We start from the raw sequence: 22,336 nt of genomic DNA on the forward strand, positions 1-22,336 counted from the left end.
GAGGAACTGGTGTTTGCAGCCCGCGCTAGCCCAGCATTCCCAGCCCGTTCCAGCATTCCCAGCCCGTGCCAGCATTCCCAGCCCGTTCCAGCATTCCCAGCCCGTTCCACCATTCCCAGCCCGTTCCAGCACTCCCAGCCCGTTCCAGCATTCCCAGCCCGTTCCACCATTCCCAGCCCGTTCCACCATTCCCAGCCCGTTCCAGCACTCCCAGCCCGTTCCACCATTCCCAGCCCGTGCCAGTCCAGCACTCCCAGCCCGTTCCAGCACTCCCAGCCCATTCCAGCACTCCCAGCCCGTTCCACCATTCCCAGCCCGTTCCAGCCCAGCACTCCCAGCCCGTTCCAGCACTCCCAGCCCGTGCCAGCATTCCCAGCCCGTTCCAGCACTCCCAGCCCGTTCCACCATCCCAGCCCGTGCCATTCCAGCACTCCCAGCCCGTCCCACCATTCCCAGCCCGTTCCACCATTCCCAGCCCGTTCCAGCATTCCCAGCCCGTGCCAGCCCAGCATTCCCAGCCCGTTCCAGCACTCCCAGCCCGTCCCACCATTCCCAGCCCATTCCAGCATTCCCAGCCCGTTCCACCATTCCCAGCCCGTTCCAGCACTCCCAGCCCGTTCCAGCATTCCCAGCCCGTGCTAGTCCAGCACTCCCAGCCCGTTCCACCATTCCCAGCCCGTTCCATCCCAGCACTCCCAGCCCGTTCCACCATTCCCAGCCCATTCCAGCATTCCCAGCCCGTTCCACCATTCCCAGCCCGTTCCAGCATCCCCCGGAACTCCCGGGGATGCGGGGCAGGGCCACAGCAATGACGTCACCGTTACGTACAGCCTGACGTCACGCCGTCGGCCCCGCCCCTCGCCATGGCGGCGCCCTGCGCGGAGATGGAGCCGGCGGCGCCTCCGCCTTCGCCTCCCGCTGCCCCCGGGGCCGCGCCGGGCTCGGCCGGGCTCGTGTGCGCGCAGGGCCGCAACCTGCGGGCCGTGCTGTGCCAGCGCTGCGGCTCCCGGGTGCTGCTGCCCGGCGCCGCCACCTTCGCCCGCCGTGAGGTACCGGGGCGTTCGGGGGTGGGGCGGGCGGTGGCGGCCGGGCGGTGACGGCCCCGTGTCTCCGCAGCTGCTCCTGCCCGCCATGAGGAAGAAGGCGGCGGCGGCGGCGGCGGCGGCGGGAGGCGGCGGGGACGTGCTGCGGGAGCACTGGCTGGTGCGCGACATGTTCTCCTTCGAGAACGTGGGATTCACCCGCGACGTGGGCAACGTCAAGTTCCTGGTGTGCGCCGACTGCGAGGCGGGGCCCATCGGCTGGCACTGCCTGGACGACAAGGACAGCTTCTACGTGGCGCTGGAGCGCGTGGCGCACGAGTGAGCCCGGCCCGGGCTGGGAGCTGGGCCCGGCCTGGGAGCCCCGAGAGCTCCGAGAGCGCCGCGGCCCTGCGGACTGAGCGCAGCCGGTCACCCCAGAGCCGGACTGAGCGCAGCCGGTCACCCCAGAGCCGGACTGAGCCCAGAGCCGGACTGAGCCCAGAGCCGGACTGAGCGCAGCCGGTCACCCCAGAGCCGGACTGAGCTCAGCCGGTCACCCCAGAGCCGGACTGAGCCCAGAGCCGGACTGAGCACAGCCGATCACCTCAGAGCCGGACTGAGCCCAGAGCCGGACTGAGCCCAGCCAGTCACCCCAGAGCCGGACTGAGCCCAGAGCCGGACTGAGCACAGCTTGCCTGCCCCATGCCCTGCCTGCCCCATGCTCTGCCTGCCCATGGCCACAGCTTGCCTGCAATTCCTCACCCACACCCCCATGGGAAGGGTGTTGGTGTTGGGAGGGTTCCTGTACCCTGCAGGGACAGCTCACCCTTTTTTTTCTTTTTTTGTTTTCTTTTTTTTTTTTTACCACGTAGCCGGACCTGCCCCAGTCTGGCTGCTCTGCCACTTCCCTGGTGGCTGCTCCAGGGGGCTGAGGTGTCCCTCATGCTGGTGGCCCTGTGGCACCATGTAAATGGAGAGGACAGGACAGGACTGCTGCACTGAGTTGTTGTGGCAGCTGAAACTGTCTGACCTGCAGCCAGAGCACTTCCAGGGTTTAAAGCTGAATCCTCTTGATTTTCAGAAGGAATGTTCCCCGCCCCAAGCTCTAACATTTGTGTTCTCCCAAACCTCATCCCACCTGACAGCTAAACCCTGTGAGAGTTGTGGCACCTGAAGTGAGTGTAAGGCATTCCAACTAACCTGTGCTGTTCTATTAACTGAGTACATGGGAACAAAACACTGATAGAATGTGCAGGCAGTATAGGCTGATAGAGCAGCAAACAAAGAAAATGTATCAGACCATAGAGCTTTCACACAGTTGAAGAGATTCCAGCCTGAAAAGGATCTGAATCATTGGACAGGCAGTGCTGAAGCATGTCTAGAACGTATGTGTGTCAAAACACTGATGTCAGGAAGGAATTTCTCTTCTGTAAAAGCTGGTGGAAAGAGTAATCTGGGATGTTATGATCAGTTTTGGTTTCTGCCTTTTAAAAGCTGGGCACAAAGCTAATTAGAAATGGAAGGAGGCTGCAGCAGCTGTGGTTCTCCCTGCATTTATCTCTGCTGATAATCCTGGCCCAGTTCATTCTCCATTGCTAACCCCTGTATGAGTGACAGAACAGCTCTCCAGGGATGCTCTGGGGTCCCTGTGCTGTGCCTCACTGTGGGACGTGTCACTCTCCTCTGCTCATAAGCACTTGGGTGCTGACCCAGCTGTGAGGGTGCAGCTGCCACTGTGCTGGGGTGATGGACCTGTTTGTGCCACCAAATTCACGGTGGGGTGTAGGTGTGCTGCCCCAAGGCAGTGGGAAGAACCTTTCCTTACCCTTCTAATGAAACAATTTTGCTGGCAGGGCTCTGTAAGGCAGGCACAGCCTTGGATGTGTCTCCCAGAAGAGGCATCCTGACAACAGGAGAGGTAGAAACAAGTCCCTTCTTCCTGCAGTGCTTGAGCACCTGCACTTCTAAGATTTGGAGGCTCTGCCTTAATGTGTGGCCTGTTCTGGGGGCTACTCTGTCAGGAACCTCTGCTGTGGGCACTCAGGATTTATCAAGGGAGGGAGAGAGGCAGAACTGTGGTCTGTGCTGTGCACAAATCCTGTGCTGTGTCCTTGCTAAATGTGTAAGATGGAGATTTGTTATGGAAACTGCTTCTTCCCTCCTGCCCTTTCTGTCTCTTAGCCCTAAGCCCAAGGACTACACAGTTTCATCAAGGAGATGTGCCTCAAAGGACAAGAGAGCTTCACCTGGGTTCTGCACAGGCATGGCAAACCATGGTGGGATCTCATCACTAATTTCACACTTTCATTTTGATTGTTATCTCCTAGGATATGTGTTCTGCCCTGTAATACCCCAATTATAGTCCATGTTACTTAAATGTGCTGCACTGAACAAGCTTCATTTTGAAGGTGCCACTGTGCAGAACAGACTGTGGAAATCAGCTTGGCTCACGCTGAGTAAATGACCTCCAAAAAATGGTACATGTGGTTTCCTGGGTAGTGGGTGGCACTGGGATGGAGCTGGGAGTTGGTGGCAGCTTTCCCAGTCAGTAGAGCACCCCTGGAGAGGTGGGAGAGCTCAGGTCAAAAGCCTTCACACTGAAATGGCAGCAGCTGAAATCACTCAGCACAGTGCTCAGAGTGCTGTGAGCGGGGAGGTGAGTCCTCCATGGATCCAGGTGTGCTTTCTGCTGACTCTTAAATGTTAAATAGGATCACACAGACTTGAAATGCTAAGAATAAATTAATAGTCTGATGGGAATTCTTGGGAAGAAACTTTGTGCCATGAGATCCTGGGGGCAGTTCAGGCTCAGGTCTTGGGTTCCTGCAGCTTGGAGAGGCCATGAGAGCCCCCTGCAGTGCAGGTGCCATGGCAGAGACCTGGGCAGGGCATGGGGCAGTGTGCAGGCCAGCTCTCAGTTAGCACCTGGGCTAGTTCATGTTCCAGAGGTGACTGAGAGTTTCAGGGGATGGGCAGGAAGTGGGGCAAAGGCAGCATCACTGTGTGGAGCCTGAGCTGAGGCAGCTCCTCTGTGCTGTTAATGGAGCTTTGGGGAGGAGTGTCCCAGTCAGCAATGGGGCCTGGGGGAAGAGCAGCTGCTGCTCCACTGGACACTCACCAGGTTTGGGATCTGCTGAAGCTGCACCATTCCTGTGTCAGTGAGAGCTAACAAAAATTCACATAGACTCACAAGTACTTTCACTGGTTTTTATCCAGCAGGTTGAAAAACTGTTTTCCAGGTGCCTGCAATAACTCCTAGAAAATTAGGATAGACAACCCTCAGGGATGGGAAGCACTTACATAGGACCTGGGAAAGCTCATCTTGCAGCCCATCTTTCTCTATCAACACCAAGACAGTGCAGAAACCCTTATTTCCACGTGTAGGTCACTTAAAATTAATTTGAACATGGATTCTTCTATTTAATGTCTGCATAGATTTGACTCCTGAGACCATCCTGTGTTAAGATGTAGCAGTGCCTCGAGAGGGAACAGTAACAAACAACAGTCCCTTGCTCCAGCCAATCCCTCCAGCAAGGTTCTGGGGGAAATAGCAACAGTTTTGTCTAATTGCTGCCCGGTGTGGATTAAGGCATGGCTGATTTGTATGTGTCAGGTGTTTGTATGCCATAAATGTGCTTAGGGTGGTTGAAAGCAGAACTTGCTCCACTCTGGTTCTGGTGTTGGGATGGGTTCACAGCCCAGAGCCATGGTCTGGGCTTAGCACCTCCTGTAGCTTCACATCTCTGCTCCCATTCCCACCCAAACCTCCCACTTGAGCAGCTGCTGAACCCTTTGCATGTTCAATTTGATAACTTAAGCTAAAGTTTCTTTCCTTGGCTGCTGGGTTGACACATGAGAGTTGGGTGCAGCAGCCTATGAGGTGCTCCAGGGGCAATGGCAGGATGAAAGTTTTCCCTCCTTTTTGGCAGCTGCAGGCTCTGAGATCAGCTGAGCTGTCCTGGGGAACTGCCACAAGTCATGCCTTGCACAGAGGTCACAGTCACACTGTTCCTTCCCTAAATTAATTACATTTCACTGAATCAGGTAAGTGGTGCATGGAGCAGGGGCTGGGATTTAAGGCTTCCTCTTTCCTAAGCTCCACAAGTCAGCAAAGGCCTTGGTGCCTAGGCCTGCCAAGACCTGAGGTCTCCTTGATTCCTCACCTCTTACTGGGAGAATCTTCAGCAGAGCAGTGATGACAATGTGGAAGCAGTAGCTTGGAGAACTTTTGCTGTTTGCTTCCCTGCTGTGTCCTAGGGCTCTCCCATCCTCACAGAGGAACCCAGCTGGGGTAAAAGTGAGATCACTGCAACACCTGCACAGTGTCTGTGGGACCTGCTGCTGTGGAGGGCAGTGGCTCAGCAGAGTTCAGAGTTGTGGTTGGTGAAAGCAGGGACAGCTTAGCCTGGGAGGTGGTTGTGGTGCTCCCTGTCCTGCACAGCTCACCTTGCTGCATTCCCTAAACCTCTGTGTGTGCAGGGAGGTGTTTGGGGCAACAGGGATTTCTGAAATGTGTTATGGATTTCCCTGAAGGTTATTTTACGTATTTGACATTACACTCCCTGTCAGGAATATAAGTAGGAGGAAAGGAAACAATTTAGATGAAATAGCTTCAGGGTCCTTGGACCCTGGAAAACATCTCTGCCTCCCACAGAGTCAGGTTAATACAGGCCAAACTCCAGAATCAAAGAAATACTAAACCACCAAGTGTTTTGCCAAAAACACGCCAAGTATTTTGAAGCTGCTTGGGGACACAAAAGGAAACCACAGCAGATGAGTGGAATTGGCCATTAAAATGCAGGGAGAACATGAGGGCTTTTATCAAAGCAAGCTTTGTTCTCTTTCAACCAACACTTTTATGCATTTCAGCATAAATACTTGAGTGCTGAGTTGTGAGGCAGCCAGATCCCTCTGTGCAGCTTTGCTAACAGCACAACTGGGCCCCTCAGTGATGGTGAGGGGAGAAAAGGGGGAGGTGGCAGCTCAGCAGTCCAGGTGAGAGTCAGTGACCTGCGGGGCAGGGAGAGAAGGCAGTTTTCACAGGAGAGTGCTTTGGAGTGAAAATGACCCAGCCTTACACAAAGTGAAAATCGAGTGCTTGGCTCCCGTTGTGAAATCCCTGAGGAAGAGTGAGCAGATTCTAGGGTTGCTGAGATAACACTTCCATCCTCTGAGAGGGGGAAGCAGCTCTGCAAAAAGTGTTTCTTGCCTCATTCCTGAAACCGAATGGAGCATGGCCAGTGGTTGCTGCAGTTTGGCTTTTGAAGTGCTGCACACCGTGCTCGGGGAGAGCTGCAGGGTGGGAGCGCCTGGGGGGAGGATCTGTCCTTGAGCATCCCAGGGCCATTTCCTGGGGCTGAGACATGAACCAGTCAGACACTGGAGAGAGGCATTGCCCTTCCCTCCTGGGCACGGTTCCCAGCCGTGCGGGCTGGGCTGGACGGGGGCGAGACGCGGGCAGGTTTGGAGCCCAGAAATGCAGCTGGGCCTGGCAGAGGGGCACTGTGCCTGCTTTGGCACAGGAGGCAAAGCAGAGAGCCAGAGCCGGCGGGGTCTGTCCTTCACAGGCCTTTCAGGGTCATTTATCCGTTTGTTGATGGGATCCCAGTGTCCCTGGGGCAGGCTGTACTGGGAGGATTCCCCGTGGATGGTCTGTCCCCGCCTCTCCTCGCTGGGGAAGCAGCCGGGGGTGTGTGTGTGCTCAGCTGGGCTTCTGTCCCCCTTCCGTGTTCCTGATCGTCAGGAGGCTCGGAATGCCCGGGGGAGGCAGACAGCTGCTGTCATCGCTGTGCCTGCAGGGCAGAGCGCTCCCGTCTGCTCTCTGCCCGAGTCCCTGTGCCATTGTTCCGGCCCAGCTGGAAGAGATGCCCTGAGAGCAAGGGAAAATGAGCAAAGCCGTGTCAGCACAGGTATCCTTCCCCTCCTCCAGCAGCTGGCTCTGCACGCTGCCTGCAATGCTGCTCCTTCCATGGCAAACATCCAGGCCACAGCTCGTTGCAAAATCGCTGGTGAATTTGGAATATCTGCCAGTGGAACATGAGGACTTGGCTTGGAGAACTTGTTGCCTTGTGCTTTCCTGTTCCCTTGGAGGACTCGGTTCTCTCTGCCAGGCCATGGCAGGTCCAAGGGGCTGGCACCAAAAAAGGCCAGGATGCAGGAAACAGAGCCCAGGTGCAAGAGGAGGGGTGCTTGGAGCAGCCTCAGGCTCCGGAGGGAGGGAGGGAGGGATCTCCCTTGGTAAGGAATAGCCAAGTGTGGGGCTGTAGCCGTGCAGCTGCAGCAGTCTGGGGGCTCTGTGCCCTCTCAGCTCAATCCCTGCTGCAGCCACAGGTGTCCCAGCCTGGCTCTGCTGCCAGCTCCACAGGCCCTCTTGATGCCAGCACTGCTCCAGAGGATGTGGTTCCATCCCTTTCCTCATACCCTTGCTAGGATGTGGGTTTCTGTTGGAAAACCCAGTATGCTGGCCCCAAAAGGGAACACACCTGTGGGTGATCTGTTTTCAGCACAGATCCCACAAGGTGCTGTGCAGAGCTGCAACTCTGCCCCAGCCCAAACCCAGGCAGGATGTGCACACTCACTCATTGCACCACCTCTGACAGATTGCATGGTCAGAAGGACAGAGCTGGTACAGATGGGATCATCCAGACTCTGGATGTCCAGCACATACACAGCACCCAATACAGAGAGGCCACAGCCCAATCAGTGAGTTACTCAAGAGGGCTTTGAATTCTAAATTAAAAACAACTGTACTTGCTAGAGAAGCTGTTTCAGCTTTGACAAATGGAGGTTTGGTACCACAGAACAGCAGGGAAAGGCAGGAAAGGACCACTGAAAGAGTCTGGGCTGAAGCAATATTTAAAGTGAGCAGGGGTGGGAGCAGCCCCTGCAATGTGGGCTTGCAGAGAACAAAAAAAATAGGGCAGGTGAAGTCCATGCTGCAGGAGCAGGATTAAAACAGTTGGATGAATAAATAATCCAAGATTTAAAAGCAGAGAATGTATTTAAGGTCATTAAACCAGGCTCTTATTTAAGGATTACCTCCAAGAAGCCAGGCTAATAGCATGGTGAGGTTGCAAAGTCAAGTGATCAAGGGAGAGAATGCTGATGTTAAAGTTGCTTATGAAATGTTCATCTGTGTGCAGACACTGCTGCAAGTGCTCTGACTGTCATGGAAGGAGCCTCACAAAACAAAAACAGAGCCCAGCCCTTCAGGGTTCCACTCTGGCAACTCAGGCACATCCTGCCACTTAATTGGGCACTCCCTGCAGGGGCAGGATCAGCTATAAACAGGGTTTAATCATTTAATTAGAGATATGCCTGCTGCACATGTTCAGGGTTCTGGAGGCCTTCCCTTGTACAAACCACTCTGGCTATGCCTTCTGCACTTGTACCTCCTGTATTTAAGGATTCCCAGCCCATCTGGATCAGGACTATTTAGGACAGGAATTAATTCAGTGCTCCTTTCATTGCAATGCAGCACTTGAGATAAAATGTGCAGGTCTGTGTGATGGGATAGAAGGTTGTTGTGGTTTAGAAATTATATTCCCCAATTCAGTGTCTCCACCAAGACTCCCCCAAACCAGATGCCTCTCACTGCTCCCCTTCCCCTCCACCTTCCTGCTCTGGGGATAGGATTGAGATCTGGAGGCACAAAAGATGCAAATCAGTTGAGATAAGAACAATTTACTGGAAACAGCAATGAGATAAGAAAACGACTAGTAATAGCAACAATATTAATAACAAAAGGTATAAGGCATTATTTATTTACATGGAAAACCACACTATCCAACAGCTCTTCCTCACCACACCAGTGAAAGGGAATGTCATTCTCCAGGAAGGGAGGGTCCCTCAGTTCCACCTCCCCACCCTGGCAGTGAAGTGCATGGTATGGAACAGCCTGGACCACCCACACGGCTCCAGGCTCTGCCCCTCATGGCTGCTGTGAAAAAAATTCACCCTCTGGCTGAAACCAGGGAAATGTGCAGGTCCGTGTGAGAGATGAACATGCTGCTCTGCAGCCAAAGCCCAGCAGTGTGCTCTGGGCTGTGCTGCTCTCTGCTCCATCCCAGCTGGCAGGGAGCACCTCCACTGCACACCCCTCTCCTCCCCAGGGCCCTGCCCTCACCACCCACACCAGGCTTTGCCTCCTTTTCTGGGCAGGGCTTGCTGGGCTGAATACCCCATCCTGCTCCAGGGTGATCCTCTGCTCCTTGCACATGGGGCAGGAAGAGGGCTACAGGTAGAGCTGCAGTGGTTTCTGATTTAACCAGTCTAGTGAAGAGAGTGTTCCATTCTGGGTGTCTTCCATTGTTTCCATGATGCATTTAGATTGCATCAATACATTCCAGCAGGAAAGGACAGGGTGCTGGCTGCTCCTGCAGTTGCAGACTGGTGACAGTGCAGCCCATGGCAGCCAGACCTGAATGGCCAGATGAGCCTGTCTGGGTAGAACAGGGTCATCACAGCTGAGGCTAAACCAACAAAAATCTCAGTACACAGCACAAAAAGTACTGGTTTTCCTCATTCTTGCCAGCTCAGCTTTATGCAACAGTTTTCTTTACCTGTCATACCCTTCCCAGGCTACAAGGAAAAAAAAAAACCAACAGAACAACCTGCTTGTTTTCCCCTTCCACCTCTCCAAAAGACTAATGACAGTTCTGATGTCAGGAACTTTGTCCCTTCCCAGTCTCTGTACAGCTGACACTATATTTTGCACCAGCCAAAGGTCAGGGCTTTGCAGTGGGAGCCCCTGTAAAAGTCCAAAGCCCTGGGCTGGGTGTCAGACCTGTCAGCTGTTCCTGTAGCAATACAGGACCCCAGACCCAAAAGGAGATTCTGGTACCTTCCTGGCTGCTGGTGAGGCATTGAGCTACCTGTGGGGAATGGAAAAACCCATCCCCAGAGCACAGGTCTGATAGAAAGTTTAGAAAATACAGGCTGGTAGTTCAGGAATCCTCTATTACAGGGATCACTGAAAGTGAGGAAAGAATATCCTTGGGTAGTGGTGATGTTACACAACTTCCCAAGGTACTTGCTGTGGGTCACCACAAGTGAGCTCAGTGGTGAAAGGCTGAGCCAGGGTGACTCTTCTTGTGTAATGTGTTCTGTCCTTGGTGATTTCCTCATGTGTACAGTCACCCCAGGATTAAAACACAGAGAAATAACCCAGCCTCTCACCTCTGCCACAGTACCAAAGGGGCTGGGAGACATCAGCAATGCAAAGGGGAACCCAAGCCTGCACAGTGGCACCAGCACTCAGCCCAGCACTCTCTGCTGCCACAGCAGCATGTGATGGGTGTCCCTGGGATCTGCTCCTGGGATCTGTCCCCAGGATCAGCACAGACCTGGGTCCTCATTGGCCACAGCCCCATGTTGTGCACAGGTCCAGCCCCTGTTTGGGAGGTACCTTCCCACCTCTCCCTCAGGAGATCCCTGAGCTGCCAAAACAATCCCATCCCTCTGTACTGGGAAGGGAGGGAAGGGACTGTGTTTGTGAATGTTCAACTGTGTCACACCATCCCTCCCTCTGACACTCAGCTCTGGGAGTTTCTGGTACAGTTTCATCTGATCTGACCAAGAGGAAGCTGGGTGCTCATTTTGGGAAAAGGGATGAGGGAAGAATGGAAGCAAAGGATGGAGATCTGTCTGTAGCTAAGGAAGACTTTTGATGGCAAACAACCCAGGGAGCTATGAACAGGTGGCCATAAAGGTTGCAGCTGGCACAGCCCTGTCCTGCTGCCATGGGACAGAGGATCCATCCCCACTCACTTGGGTTATGCAGCTCTCCTTATGCAAAGTGAAATCCATGTTAAGGAACTGGCTGCTGGAATGTGCTCCTTACTGCTGCTGGAGCATGACACATCCCTTCACCAGCTCCCAGCTGATGTCCTGGACCAGCCCCAGGTCCTGCCATCTAAAATTTAAAATAATTAATAAAATCAAATATATTAGAGACAGAAAGGGTCTTTCAGAGCCAGAGAATAAAACCTGTCACTGAGGAGCAGGGCCCCCCACTGCTGAGATACCCCATGATCCAGCCTGTGATGGGCTCGTGTAAGGCTGTGGCCATGGGCTACAGCTTAAACCAGAGCAGGAAAACTCACAAACTCACTGCCAGGCCCCTCTTCCCTGTCTGCCATGCTGCTGTGCAGGAATTGTCCAGACATCTGGGCTGGTTCTTTGGCCTCCACAAAGGGAGCGTCTCTCCCTGCTGAGATTCAGAGGGGCCCTACACTTCTGGAAGGAACCAGATCTAAAAGCAGGGTGAGTACCCAGGCCTGAGGATGGATGTGTGAATGGATTTGCACTCAGAGAGGAGGAGATGAACCTGAGCTCTGGAACAAAGGAGCCGTGGTGAAGCATTGACCCTGAGAGGCGCCACTGGATGGTTTCACTCCCACCATACACATGCTCTCATCAATCCCCGCAGCCAGGTGGGTGTCCCGTGAGCTGGGGATGAGGAGGAGCTGGTAGCTCAGTCAGTACCTGGCTGAAATGCAGGCAGCAAGCTGCCCTTGCCCATCTGAGTGCTGGGAAATGTGCGTGGACGATGATCCCGGCCCGGAACGATGATCCCGGCCCGGACAGCGATCCCGGCCTGAAGCGGAGCCTGCGGAGGGAGGCGCCGGTCTTCGTTGGCGGGAAGAATCAACCGCGCCCCCTCCCCGCCCCTCGTTACGAACCAGCCAATGGTTCTCCCAGGGCGCTGACTGACATTTCTGTTATCCAATAGCACATCGATGAGCGCACGCCACGCCAATGAGCACAGCGCAGGGAGCCGAGCGCCCCGCCCCTCGCTCTATATAAAGTGAGCCCGGTGAGGGCGGCTGCTGTTGCGGTGCTGCCCAGACACGTTGCCCGTCTGTCCCGGCGCTCCTAACCATGGTGAGTGGGATGAGGGCCCGCTGGTGAGGGGCAGCCTGGGGACATTCCAGCGTTGCAGGGGGAAGCAGGGGATGGGATTGGCGGCGGGCCGGCCCCGCTGGGCCGGGGTGGGCAGTGGGTCTCGCCGCCCCCAGCCGCGTCTCGTCCCGCGCCCTGTCCTTCCCGCCGTCTCGTCCCAAAATGGTGGCGGGCTCCTCGAGAACATGGCGGCCTACGGGACCTCAGCCCCGGCGGGCTCTGGGGCTGCAGCTCCGTCTCGGGGCCGCCTGTCCCTGCGGGCCGCGGGCGCCGTGCCCGCACAGCGCGGGAGAGCGGCCGGGGCAGCTCCGGGCGGGGCCGGGGCCGGAGCCCGGCCCACCGTGTTACCGAGGTGCCGCTGCCCCGTCCTGCCCCGGAGCGCCGGGGTTGGGCTGATGGGGAGGGCTCCTCAAGGGCTTTGTGAGACTGGCTGGCAAGAATGACCCGGTAAATTGAGTCACCTTGAAGGGTAATCTGGAAGGCGTGACGAGGCTGCGATGCTCCACAGGACAGGGTTCAGGTGCTGAGCTGGGCAGCACAGCTGGAGTCTGGGATGGGGACTGAACCAGACGTGGTTCTTCCTACATCTCTGAGAAGATATTGTCAGAAGGTTACATGGATATTGTCAGAAGGTTACATGGTTTACAGATGTAGCAAGACTGCTATTGTAGGCTTGTGAACGTGTTGGAAATACTTGTTGAGCTGAAAATGATTGTAACAAGAGTATTGGTGGGATGTGATGAGGTCCTTGCTCTTACCCTTCCCTTGAGGGCTGTTTATTACCACAGTTTTCAAGTAAAGTCAAATCAAGAGTATGACTACAGTCCCTGGCCTCTGCAAAGGATGCAGGTTCCCTGGAGTCCCATCGCAGGGAAACAGTGTTCCTCCATGTGGTGTGCTGGTGAGCTTGGTCTGAGCTGCACAGCCATTCTCAGGAAGCTTGGCTTTCCACCAGCCTCAGCAGCAGGTGCAGCTGGACCTTGAGCACCGTGCTGGGGAGTGCAGAGGTCCTGGAGCCTGATCCAGCCGTGCTGTGGAGGAGCTGGGGGGCTGCAGCCCAGTGGTGAGGGCAGCAAGGGGCTGAGTCTGCACCTGCTGGAAGGGCAGTGACAGGACAGCCCAGTGCCCCTCAGCTGGAGCACATCCTGTAGGGAAAGGAGACAGAGACAGAGCTGGAGAAATTCTGCCTGAAATTTTGTGTGCTTGCAAGTAATATATATAAGTGTGGGGAAAGCATTTAGTGTTAGGTAAGTAAAAGGATTCTGTAGTGGCTTGAATACAGCATTTACCAGTGCTGTCTGTATGCATTTAATCCTTATTCTGAAGCTCTCATCAGTTATGTGTGAAGGCCTCAAGTTATGAGTGTGACAGTTCTCTTGCCTTTCCAACTTGGAACTGATGCTTTTGGAATAAAATCTGAGCCTTATTCTTGGTGCTGTGAAAAGGACATGCAGTGCAAAAAAATCAGAGAATCTGTTACTTTGTGACAAAGATTTGTTTCATTAAGTAACCACATACTACTTAAAAGTCCTCAGCAGAGTTGTAGGAAAGCAGTTGAAGGAACTCAAAAAGCAGATCTCACAGTAGCACCAGGCCAGGCTTTGTGACTGACCTTGTCCAGCCAAGTTTTGAAAACCTCCAAGAATAGAGATCCCCTCCCACTTCTCTAGTGACCTGTTCCAGAGCCACACCATTCCACTGGGGAGGCTTTTCCTGACACAAACCTGGGCCTTGCATCCACCTCTGAGGATCTGACCTGGTGCCACTTGCAGAGCAGAGGGAGGCCTTCTCCTGTGCTGGCCACTTTTGTTCCCTGGCACATGGCTTGCCCTACTGACAGTGACAGTCCCTGTGGGACATTCAGGCTGGTTTCTGTGGGAGCCTCCAGGATCTTTGCAGCAGATCTTTGCCTCTCAGTTACTGCTGTTTGTACTGGTGCAGGGAGTCATTGCCCAATGTGTTGGACTTTGTATTTTGTCCAAGTAAACATGCCATGGTTTAATGTGGCACCTGTAGCACCTGGTCTGTGGCTGTGTTGCCAAGCTGTACATTCAGAGTTGGAAGGGACCCACAAGGGCCATTGAGTCCAGCCCATGGCCCTGCACAGGACTCTCCCAAGAATGCCACTCTGCCTGAGAGTGTTGAGTTCTGTCAGCTTTGGGGTTGTGACTGCTGCCCTGAGGAGCCTGTTCCATTGTCTGGTCATCCTCTGGGGAAGGATGTTTTCCTCATATCCAGGCAAACTTCCCTGACACAGCTTCCTGTGAGTCCTGTCACACCAGAGCCCTCTGCCTCCTCTCGTGAGGAAGCTCTAGACCATGATCAAATCTCCCCTCCTCTCCTGGCTAAACAAGCCAATGGCTTCAACTGCTCCACATACTCTCCATCTCTGTGGTGTGGTGTAATCCTTACACACTTTCAGTGACCTTTCCCAGCTGCTTAGGAGTTTCTCTAGCAAGGCTTAGGTCACTGGTGAGGATCCAGGCTGATCTGGTGGTCTGTGTTGTTCTCCTCCTCTGTAGAGAAGTTTCAGGCTGTCCTATTCTTCTAAAGGGATGCTCCCCAAGTCATTGCCATGGTCTGGTCTCTGTGGCATTGCAGCTGATTTTCCTGTCACCTCTTTGATGCTGTGCAGGTTGGTTGTGTGTTCTCTGCTGTGGCAGCACTGGACAGGCTCAGTGCTTCAGCCTGGAGAGCAATGGTGTCATGGCTTTGGAGAGAAGTGTGGCAGCAGCTCTGAGTAGGGCTGCTTGCAGAGAGGATGTGGGCTGGACACCTGAATATACCTGAATATACCTGCTATCCCAGGTTGCTTCAAGCCCCATCCAGCCTGGTCTTGGACACTTTGAGTGATCTGTACCAGAGGCTCACCATCCTCACAGCGAAGAATTTCATCCTAACATCTAATCTAACCCTATACTCTGTCATTTTAAGGCCATTTCCATTTGTCCAAAGTCCCTCTCCAGCTCTCTTGGAGCCCCTTTGGGCACTGGAAGGGGGGATCTAAAGCCTCCCTGGACCCTTCACTTCTCCAGGAGAACACCCCCAGCTCTCCCAGCCTGGCTGCAGAGCAGAGAGGGCTCCAGGCCTTGGAGCAGCTCCGTGGCCTCCTCTGGGCTCTCTGCAGCAGCTCCAGGTCCTTCCTGTGCTGGAAGCCCAGGGCTGGAGCAGCTCTGCAGTGGGGTCTCAGCTGAGGGGGCACAGGGGCAGAATCCCCCCTGCCCTGCTGCCCAGGCTGGGATCAGCCCAGCACACGGGGGGTTCTGGGCTGCCAGAGCACAGGGCTGGGGCACGTTGAGCTTCTCATGTCCTTCTCCCCAGGGCTGCTCTCTGTCCATTCTCTGCCTGGCCTGTGCCTGAAAGTACTCCTGCTTATCCTGGAATTCCAGGGGACCAAATTGTCTCATCCAATCATGGGGTCTGAACATAATTTTGGGTAACAGTCACATTAAACTGAAATCTATGTAGGCTCTTCTAGAATGTGCTTTACTGATATTCAAAACTGGGTGTTGAATATAAAATTGCCAGAGATGGACCAGGAGTTTGGAGATGTTTCTATTATGGTTTGGCTTTTACCATTTGAAGTCCTGTGTTACAATATTCAAGAAACTGGGTTTATGCTCTGGACATCACAGGTAACTTGGGAATTCATAAATGGGTAGGAACAGATAATTTTGCTACTGTGAACTATTTTCTGCATGGCTTTCATGAAGTATTTTTTAGGCAAAGCCTTTCCTACTGAATTTTCCTCTAGGGATCAGGAGAATATGTTTTTGGTTTTGTGTACATTAAATGAAGTGCTCCTGGATCCTGGGAGGATTTTGCTGCCTCTGGTGGCTGTGCTCCTGGAGCTGGGTGATGATGTTCTGGACGTTTAGGCCAGTGAGAGGTGGGTGTGATCACCATCTTTTCTAAATATTCCGTTTGGTATGAAGAGGGGAATTGGCTGAAGAACTTGAAAGAGTCGATCAGACTCTTCCTGTCTGATTGAAGAATAACAAAGGGGAATGAGCTTGTAAAAATGATAATGTCCAAAAGGGTTTTTCTAGGTGGAGTCGATGATGTCTCAAAGGGGCTTTTGTGTTCTGTTGTGTTTTGTGCCAAATGCCCCCAACACCAAGACAATAAGGCCAATGTTTTACTAGCTTAGCGGGCCGGCAGTCCCCGGGTGTGCCGAGCCTTTGCTGAACAAGGGCAGTGCTGTTTGTGCTGAGCGATGCGTTTCTGTCCCGCAGCGCGAGTGCATCTCGGTCCACGTGGGGCAGGCCGGCGTGCAGATCGGCAATGCGTGCTGGGAGCTGTACTGCCTGGAGCACGGCATCCAGCCCGACGGCAACATGCCCAGCGACAAGACCGTCGGCGGGGGGGACGACTCCTTCAACACCTTCTTCAGCGAGACGGGCGCGGGCAAGCACGTGCCCCGGGCCGTGTTCGTGGACCTGGAGCCTGCAGTCATCGGTACTGACCTGTGCGAGGCGCTGCACAGCATTGCCACGGCTTTGCCTGAGGGATCCATCCCCCTAGTCCTGAAAAACACCTTGGGGTTTTAAAATTTGAGTGTGTAAAGCTTGCCCACACCTTTCTAGTGATGGAAAATACTTGGCTTTGTGTTCAATGAGACTGGCAAATGTGCCAAGAATTTCAGCATTACCTTCTGCCAGGCTGTGCAGTTAGATGGGTCTCATGAACATGCTTCATGTTTTCACTATGGAACAGTATGGCATAATGTGTGCTGCAATTAGTAGAACCTCCTTAAGAGACACAATATATACCATTAGGGAGATTCCTTATTGTACACAGGAATGATTCCTGTGGTTTCCCAAAGCAATCTGTGTAAGCTGAACAGTGCTTGCAGAAATGAGTCCCCATAGCTGGCCTAAATTGGGGGACTTCTGAACACGGGTTTCAGCTTCCCATTGCCTTATCTTTGAGAAATAATCTGCTCCTGAAAATGAGTTCTGCTTCAAGCTCTGGCAGCACTGGCTCTTGGTGTTCAGGTGTGATCCCATGCATCAGCCACTAACCAATCCTCCATCCTGGGACAGTAGATGCACTGTCAGCTCAATGTGAGCCCCTGGTTTCACAAGACCTTCATCCCTTGTGTCAGAAATCCTGGTTTTCCTCTCACCAGTGTGTGCCAGAAGTAATTCTTCTGGAGCTGGTTTTTGGCCATTTTGTCTCAAGTAGTGATTTGGGACTCTTATAGCAGAGGTGTGTGTTGCCTGTGCTTATGAAGTTGCTGTGTTTTATCTTTCTGCAGTACAGAGTTGGGGAAATGTGTGGATATGCTCAGGCTACTCCTCTGTACCAAAGCTCTCCTGTAACTGCTGTTGAGTGTAACACACCAGACCCCTTCTTGTTGCTAACACAGCAGAGTGAACCTCTCAGGGGAGCAGAAGGCTGTGAGGCTACATAAGGGTGGGAGTGCTGGGCTATGACTTCAAAATGAGCCCAGGCACCCTTGGCGTACACTAATATTCCCAGGAGCTGTTGCAGGCCTGGCTTTGTGCTTTTTTGAGCCCTGTGGCTCTTGTCTCCTCTGCTGCTGGCCAGGTGGTGGCTCTGAGCACCCAGGAACGGCTGAGAAATGAGATGGGGGAGAGCAGGTGGCAAAACAGGGCAGAGGAGCTGATGAGTCTTGGAACAAATGCCAAGAAGTAGTAAGTGTTGTTGGTGATGCAGGTGTAGTGTGGGGAGATGGGCAAGGTTGGTAATGCTCAAAGTTAGGGCTTTTTGTTAAAGGTTACATCATATGCCTTTTTGGGAGATAGCTGCCCTTTGTTATTCCCCCTTGGCTAATGTGAAAATCACTGCTCCAGTTTCCTGGGCAGGGCTCATGAGCCTCCCCACTCATGCAGCAAGTACCTGTGCACTGAATTTATGAAAAACCATCTTTGTGCATGCAGCAGCTGTGCAGCACAGGGATTTCTGTCCTTCCAGATAGCACACAACTGGAGTGGCTTGAGCTAAACCAGAGACAAAGCTCTGCTGAGTGGCTTTGTACCTGTCTGGTAGGACAGAGCTTTAGCCTGCTAGGTGTAAGTGCATATTTCTGGGAGCCTAGTGTCTCTAAATCAGCCTCCAAATGTGGAACTGCTGGGGGATGCTGTGTGCATCTGCACAGCTGCTTTAACACAGCTGTGTGTGCTGCAGCTTGTAGCTCCATGTTTAGATAATTGCAGAACTGTCCAGGAGCATCTCCTGTTCCTTTTGAACCCTTCTCTACCTTTGGCAGAAAGTATAGTGAAGAGAAAGAACATGCAAGCAGTGTTGGCTCTGCCTGCCCACACAGGCATCCTGGAGGGTTTGGGAAGTGAAGGGGAAAAGTGATATTTCAGCTACTGAGCTGCAAAATGAGCCTTAAGTTGTTTTAAATTGGAAGAATGGTTCTGTTGTTATAGACCAGTTTTAAATTGCTCTGACAGGTCAAAATTCTGAACTTTGGTGTAAAATAGAACAGTTTCTTAAGCAGTAACTTGATTTTTTTCTTAGTTATTCAGCATTTAGGCTGTAGGAAGTTACCTTCTGATAGGTAGTTACATTTTTTTCTCTAAAAGTTTAAGTACTTATTATTCTGGACACCCTCAGAAGTTTGAAAAAGGTGGTCTATATAGAAAATTTACTTACAAATATTTTTATATTATGTAATAATATATGTCCTGTCTCTCCCCAGATGAAGTTAGGAATGGGACATACCGGCAGCTCTTTCATCCTGAGCAGCTGATATCTGGTAAAGAAGATGCTGCAAATAACTATGCTCGAGGTCACTACACAGTTGGGAAAGAGATAATTGATCTAGTTCTGGAGCGTATCAGGAAGCTGGTAAGACTTCACTGAAGGCTCTGAAACATCTGTTTTACAGGATTTGGAAATGAAGTTATCAAATACATAGCCCTATAAACTGTGCTTTAATTTCTTTGTGATATGAGGATCTATGGACTTAGTCTGCATCTGGTTTTATTCTTAGCCAACTGAGAATGGCTGGATTTTTCCTCTCAGATATGGCTTTCAAGTGGCCTTAAATGCTGATGAGGCACCTAAAACTTAATATATAGCTTCATGTTCAGAAAGCCAGAACCAAAAATTATGATTTGCAGAGTTCCTGCTGGAGAAGGATTGGTCTCTGGCTGTGGCTCTTTCAAGGAAGTTTAAATAAGAGTGCTTGCCTCTGGGGTTTAGACTACTGTTTGCATTTCCTGCTGTTATGATATCTGCATTAGTTTTATGGTAATAACAGAAAAGGAATAAATCTCAGTAAGTTGGGATGTTTCAGCCTCCCCAATACTTCAGTCATGTGGCAAACTTACAAAGGTGGCAGTTTAGGAGGTTCAGGTTCCCTGTTGAGGGCTGCCAAGCATGTCCATTGCCCAATCTGTGTCACAAAGGTAGAAATTCTTATTGCACAAATCCTATTTGCTCTGATACAGAATGCCATGTGAGTCTTAGTGTAAGGTTCACCTTTTGCAGATCACAACTGGAGTTATTCTCTACAGTTGACTGCCACAATCTCTAATTAAAGCCACGATAAGTTTGCAGCAGGCTGTACTTTGACCTGAAAAAGTCGTAATTTCTTTGTACAAGCTGTTGGCAGTCCCTGTTAATCCTGGGAGCTGAGCATCATGTGGCACCTCCTTGTGAGGAAAGGGCTGTCAAGTTTTGTCTTCTGAGCAGAGTGAATGGGACTGGCACTCTAATAGCCTGTGACAGCTCACTTCCCTGAGCAGAGATACACACTTGGCACTCATACAGCATTAGAGCAGTAGCTCTGGGATGGGGGATTGCTCCTTTTTTGTGCAGATAGAGAATACCAAGGAACTAAGGGATAGTGTGTGGGTCTTTGAATATTCCTGCTTTTCAAGCTTGTTGTTAATGGCTTTAGCTGAGAATTGGTAGAAGGAATTTTAAGGTAGCAATTTCAAGTGGTCACCAGTATGTAGGAGGCTTAAACCAGCCAAGAATACTGTTTTTTCATGAGGTACCTTCTTGACTCTTGGTGGATAAATTCTTTATTTCTGAAGCTTGAACAGTTGGTATGTGTCAGAATTCAGAGCTGTCTTTCTTGAGCTTGACTGGAGATTCTTAATGCACACAATGTCTTGAACACCTGTATTTTCTCTTTCAGTCAGATCAGTGCACTGGCTTGCAGGGCTTCCTGATTTTCCACAGCTTTGGGGGAGGGACTGGATCCGGTTTCACCTCTCTGCTGATGGAGCGCCTCTCGGTCGACTATGGGAAGAAATCCAAGCTGGAATTCGCCATCTACCCTGCGCCCCAGGTCTCAACAGCTGTGGTGGAGCCCTACAACTCCATCCTGACCACCCACACCACGCTGGAGCACTCTGACTGTGCCTTCATGGTTGACAATGAGGCCATTTATGACATTTGCCGTAGGAACCTGGACATTGAACGCCCGACCTACACCAACCTCAATCGCCTCATTGGTCAGATAGTGTCCTCCATTACTGCTTCCCTTAGGTTCGATGGTGCCCTAAACGTGGATCTTACCGAGTTCCAGACTAACCTGGTGCCTTACCCCCGTATCCACTTCCCGCTGGTGACGTACTCCCCCATCATCTCTGCAGAGAAGGCTTACCACGAGCAGCTCTCTGTGGCAGAGATCACCAACGCCTGCTTCGAGCCCTCCAACCAGATGGTGAAGTGCGACCCGCGGCACGGCAAGTACATGGCGTGCTGCATGCTGTACCGCGGGGACGTGGTGCCCAAGGACGTCAACGCCGCCATCGCCGCCATCAAGACCAAGCGCACCATCCAGTTCGTGGACTGGTGTCCTACTGGGTTTAAGGCAAGTCAGCATGGTTCCTCAGCCTTCTCATTCACTCTCCTGGGTGTATGGGGTGTACTTGTTCTGAGCTGTCCTACTGGGTTTAAGGCAAGTCAGCATGGTTCCTCAGCCTTCTCATTCAGTGTCCTGGGTGTATGGAGTGTACTTGTTCTGAGCTGCCCTGTTGGGTACCTAGTTTGTATTCTGAGATGTGGAGATTTAGGTTCTCATGCAGAGCTGTTTTGTGACACATTTTAATCAACTACTGTTGCATGACTTTGATTATTGCCATTGTCAAACACAGCAAACTCATGGTCTCTTCCACATCTCCTGTAGGTTGGCATCAATTACCAGCCCCCCACAGTGGTTCCTGGGGGTGACCTGGCCAAAGTCCAGCGGGCAGTCTGCATGCTGAGCAATACCACGGCCATTGCCGAGGCCTGGGCTCGCCTGGACCACAAGTTTGACCTGATGTATGCCAAACGTGCCTTTGTTCACTGGTATGTTGGAGAAGGGATGGAGGAGGGGGAGTTCTCAGAGGCTCGGGAAGATTTGGCTGCACTTGAGAAAGATTATGAAGAAGTGGGCACAGACTCGGTGGATGGAGAAGATGAAGGTGAAGAATATTAAATCCAACAGTGAATTGCAAGTCTGCCATTTTACTGCCTCTTTAGTAGCAATGTAAATCATGTCAACTGATTGGAATAAATTTCTTTAATCAAGAACTTTGGTAGTGTCCAAACACTATGTACACTCATCAACTACATGCAGTCAGCAGTCCAAGAGATGGAATTCCTTTGAGGAAGGTACCTGAATAAAATAACCATGCTATAGTTCAATCAGTTCTTGTCCTTAAGGTATTGCTTTTTGAAGAGCTATTAGTGCCCAGAATGTGAGATTACAATGAGCTGGATGGTGTTAGGTATATTTTTTCCAAGGCTCTAGAGCTGGTGTCACAAGAGGCAGAAGGAGCCGTGTTACCCATAAAAGATGCAAGACCTTCAAAACTAAAGGCTGTTTGAGTTAGTTATCTCCTGTTCTTAGACTTAGCAAGGGCCAGTAACTCAGATGCAGTAACCTGGATGGGAGGAGATGCCCAGGAAGGCTGTGCCATAGCATGATGAACCTGCCACTGTAGCCAGAACCTGAGCAGTGCTTGCTTGTGTTGCTGTGCCCTCCCACAGAAGGAACTGAAGTCCTTACCTGCAGCTTTCTACAGTTAGACTTTTCCTCTTACTGTCTGGAGAAAAATCTATGGGTTAACTGGCCACAGTTAAACACCTTAATTTTCCCCAAAACTAAATCTTTTGAAGAATTAATTATTCCATGGGTTCCAATATGAATACTGCCATCCTTCTGTGTAAGCTGATGAAACAGGAGAGGGTTGGCTAATCAGGTTTATCTTCAGATGTGAACAGCTTCTGTCTGAAACCTTCTGCTGCATGGACTGAGTGAGGGCCTGGGCACACAGTGAACCACAAACCAAATAATTTCACTGTTACAGAGCTGGATGACTGAAGAATCTCACCACAGCAATGCCAAAGGTGGAATAGTTAAATCTTATGATGATGATTGCATACTGAATGTGATTACAGGATACCAAAGTCTGACTCTATGATGAGATTTGGGC

General features: G+C 52.0%; 2 protein-coding genes and 1 long non-coding RNA gene across 3 annotated transcripts; 2 read left to right on the top strand and 1 right to left on the bottom strand.

Moving 5' to 3' along the window:
- The first annotated feature begins 835 nt into the window (after positions 1-835).
- RABIF (RAB interacting factor) lies at positions 836-3,502 on the top strand. The gene is made up of 2 exons (XM_056511170.1): positions 836-1,049; positions 1,117-3,502. The coding sequence occupies exons 1-2, from the start codon at positions 864-866 to the stop codon at positions 1,363-1,365; spliced, it is 435 nt and encodes a 144-aa protein (XP_056367145.1). The 5' UTR covers positions 836-863; the 3' UTR covers positions 1,366-3,502.
- Positions 3,503-7,750: 4,248 nt separating this feature from the next.
- On the bottom strand, positions 7,751-11,719 carry LOC130263579 (uncharacterized). Its single transcript, XR_008842356.1, has 3 exons — positions 11,508-11,719; positions 10,791-10,935; positions 7,751-9,463 (listed from the first exon to the last, which is right to left on the bottom strand). It is a non-coding gene; the product is annotated as an uncharacterized LOC130263579 (long non-coding RNA).
- An 87-nt stretch (positions 11,720-11,806) lies between these two features.
- On the top strand, positions 11,807-21,548 carry LOC130263577 (tubulin alpha-8 chain). Its single transcript, XM_056511171.1, has 5 exons — positions 11,807-11,906; positions 16,160-16,382; positions 18,598-18,746; positions 20,047-20,727; positions 21,043-21,548. The coding sequence occupies exons 1-5, from the start codon at positions 11,904-11,906 to the stop codon at positions 21,334-21,336; spliced, it is 1,350 nt and encodes a 449-aa protein (XP_056367146.1). The 5' UTR covers positions 11,807-11,903; the 3' UTR covers positions 21,337-21,548.
- The last annotated feature ends 788 nt before the right edge of the window (positions 21,549-22,336 follow it).

Source organism: Oenanthe melanoleuca, chromosome 26, assembly GCF_029582105.1.
Source record: "Oenanthe melanoleuca isolate GR-GAL-2019-014 chromosome 26, OMel1.0, whole genome shotgun sequence".
In the NCBI taxonomy this organism is placed as follows: Eukaryota; Metazoa; Chordata; class Aves; order Passeriformes; family Muscicapidae; genus Oenanthe; species Oenanthe melanoleuca.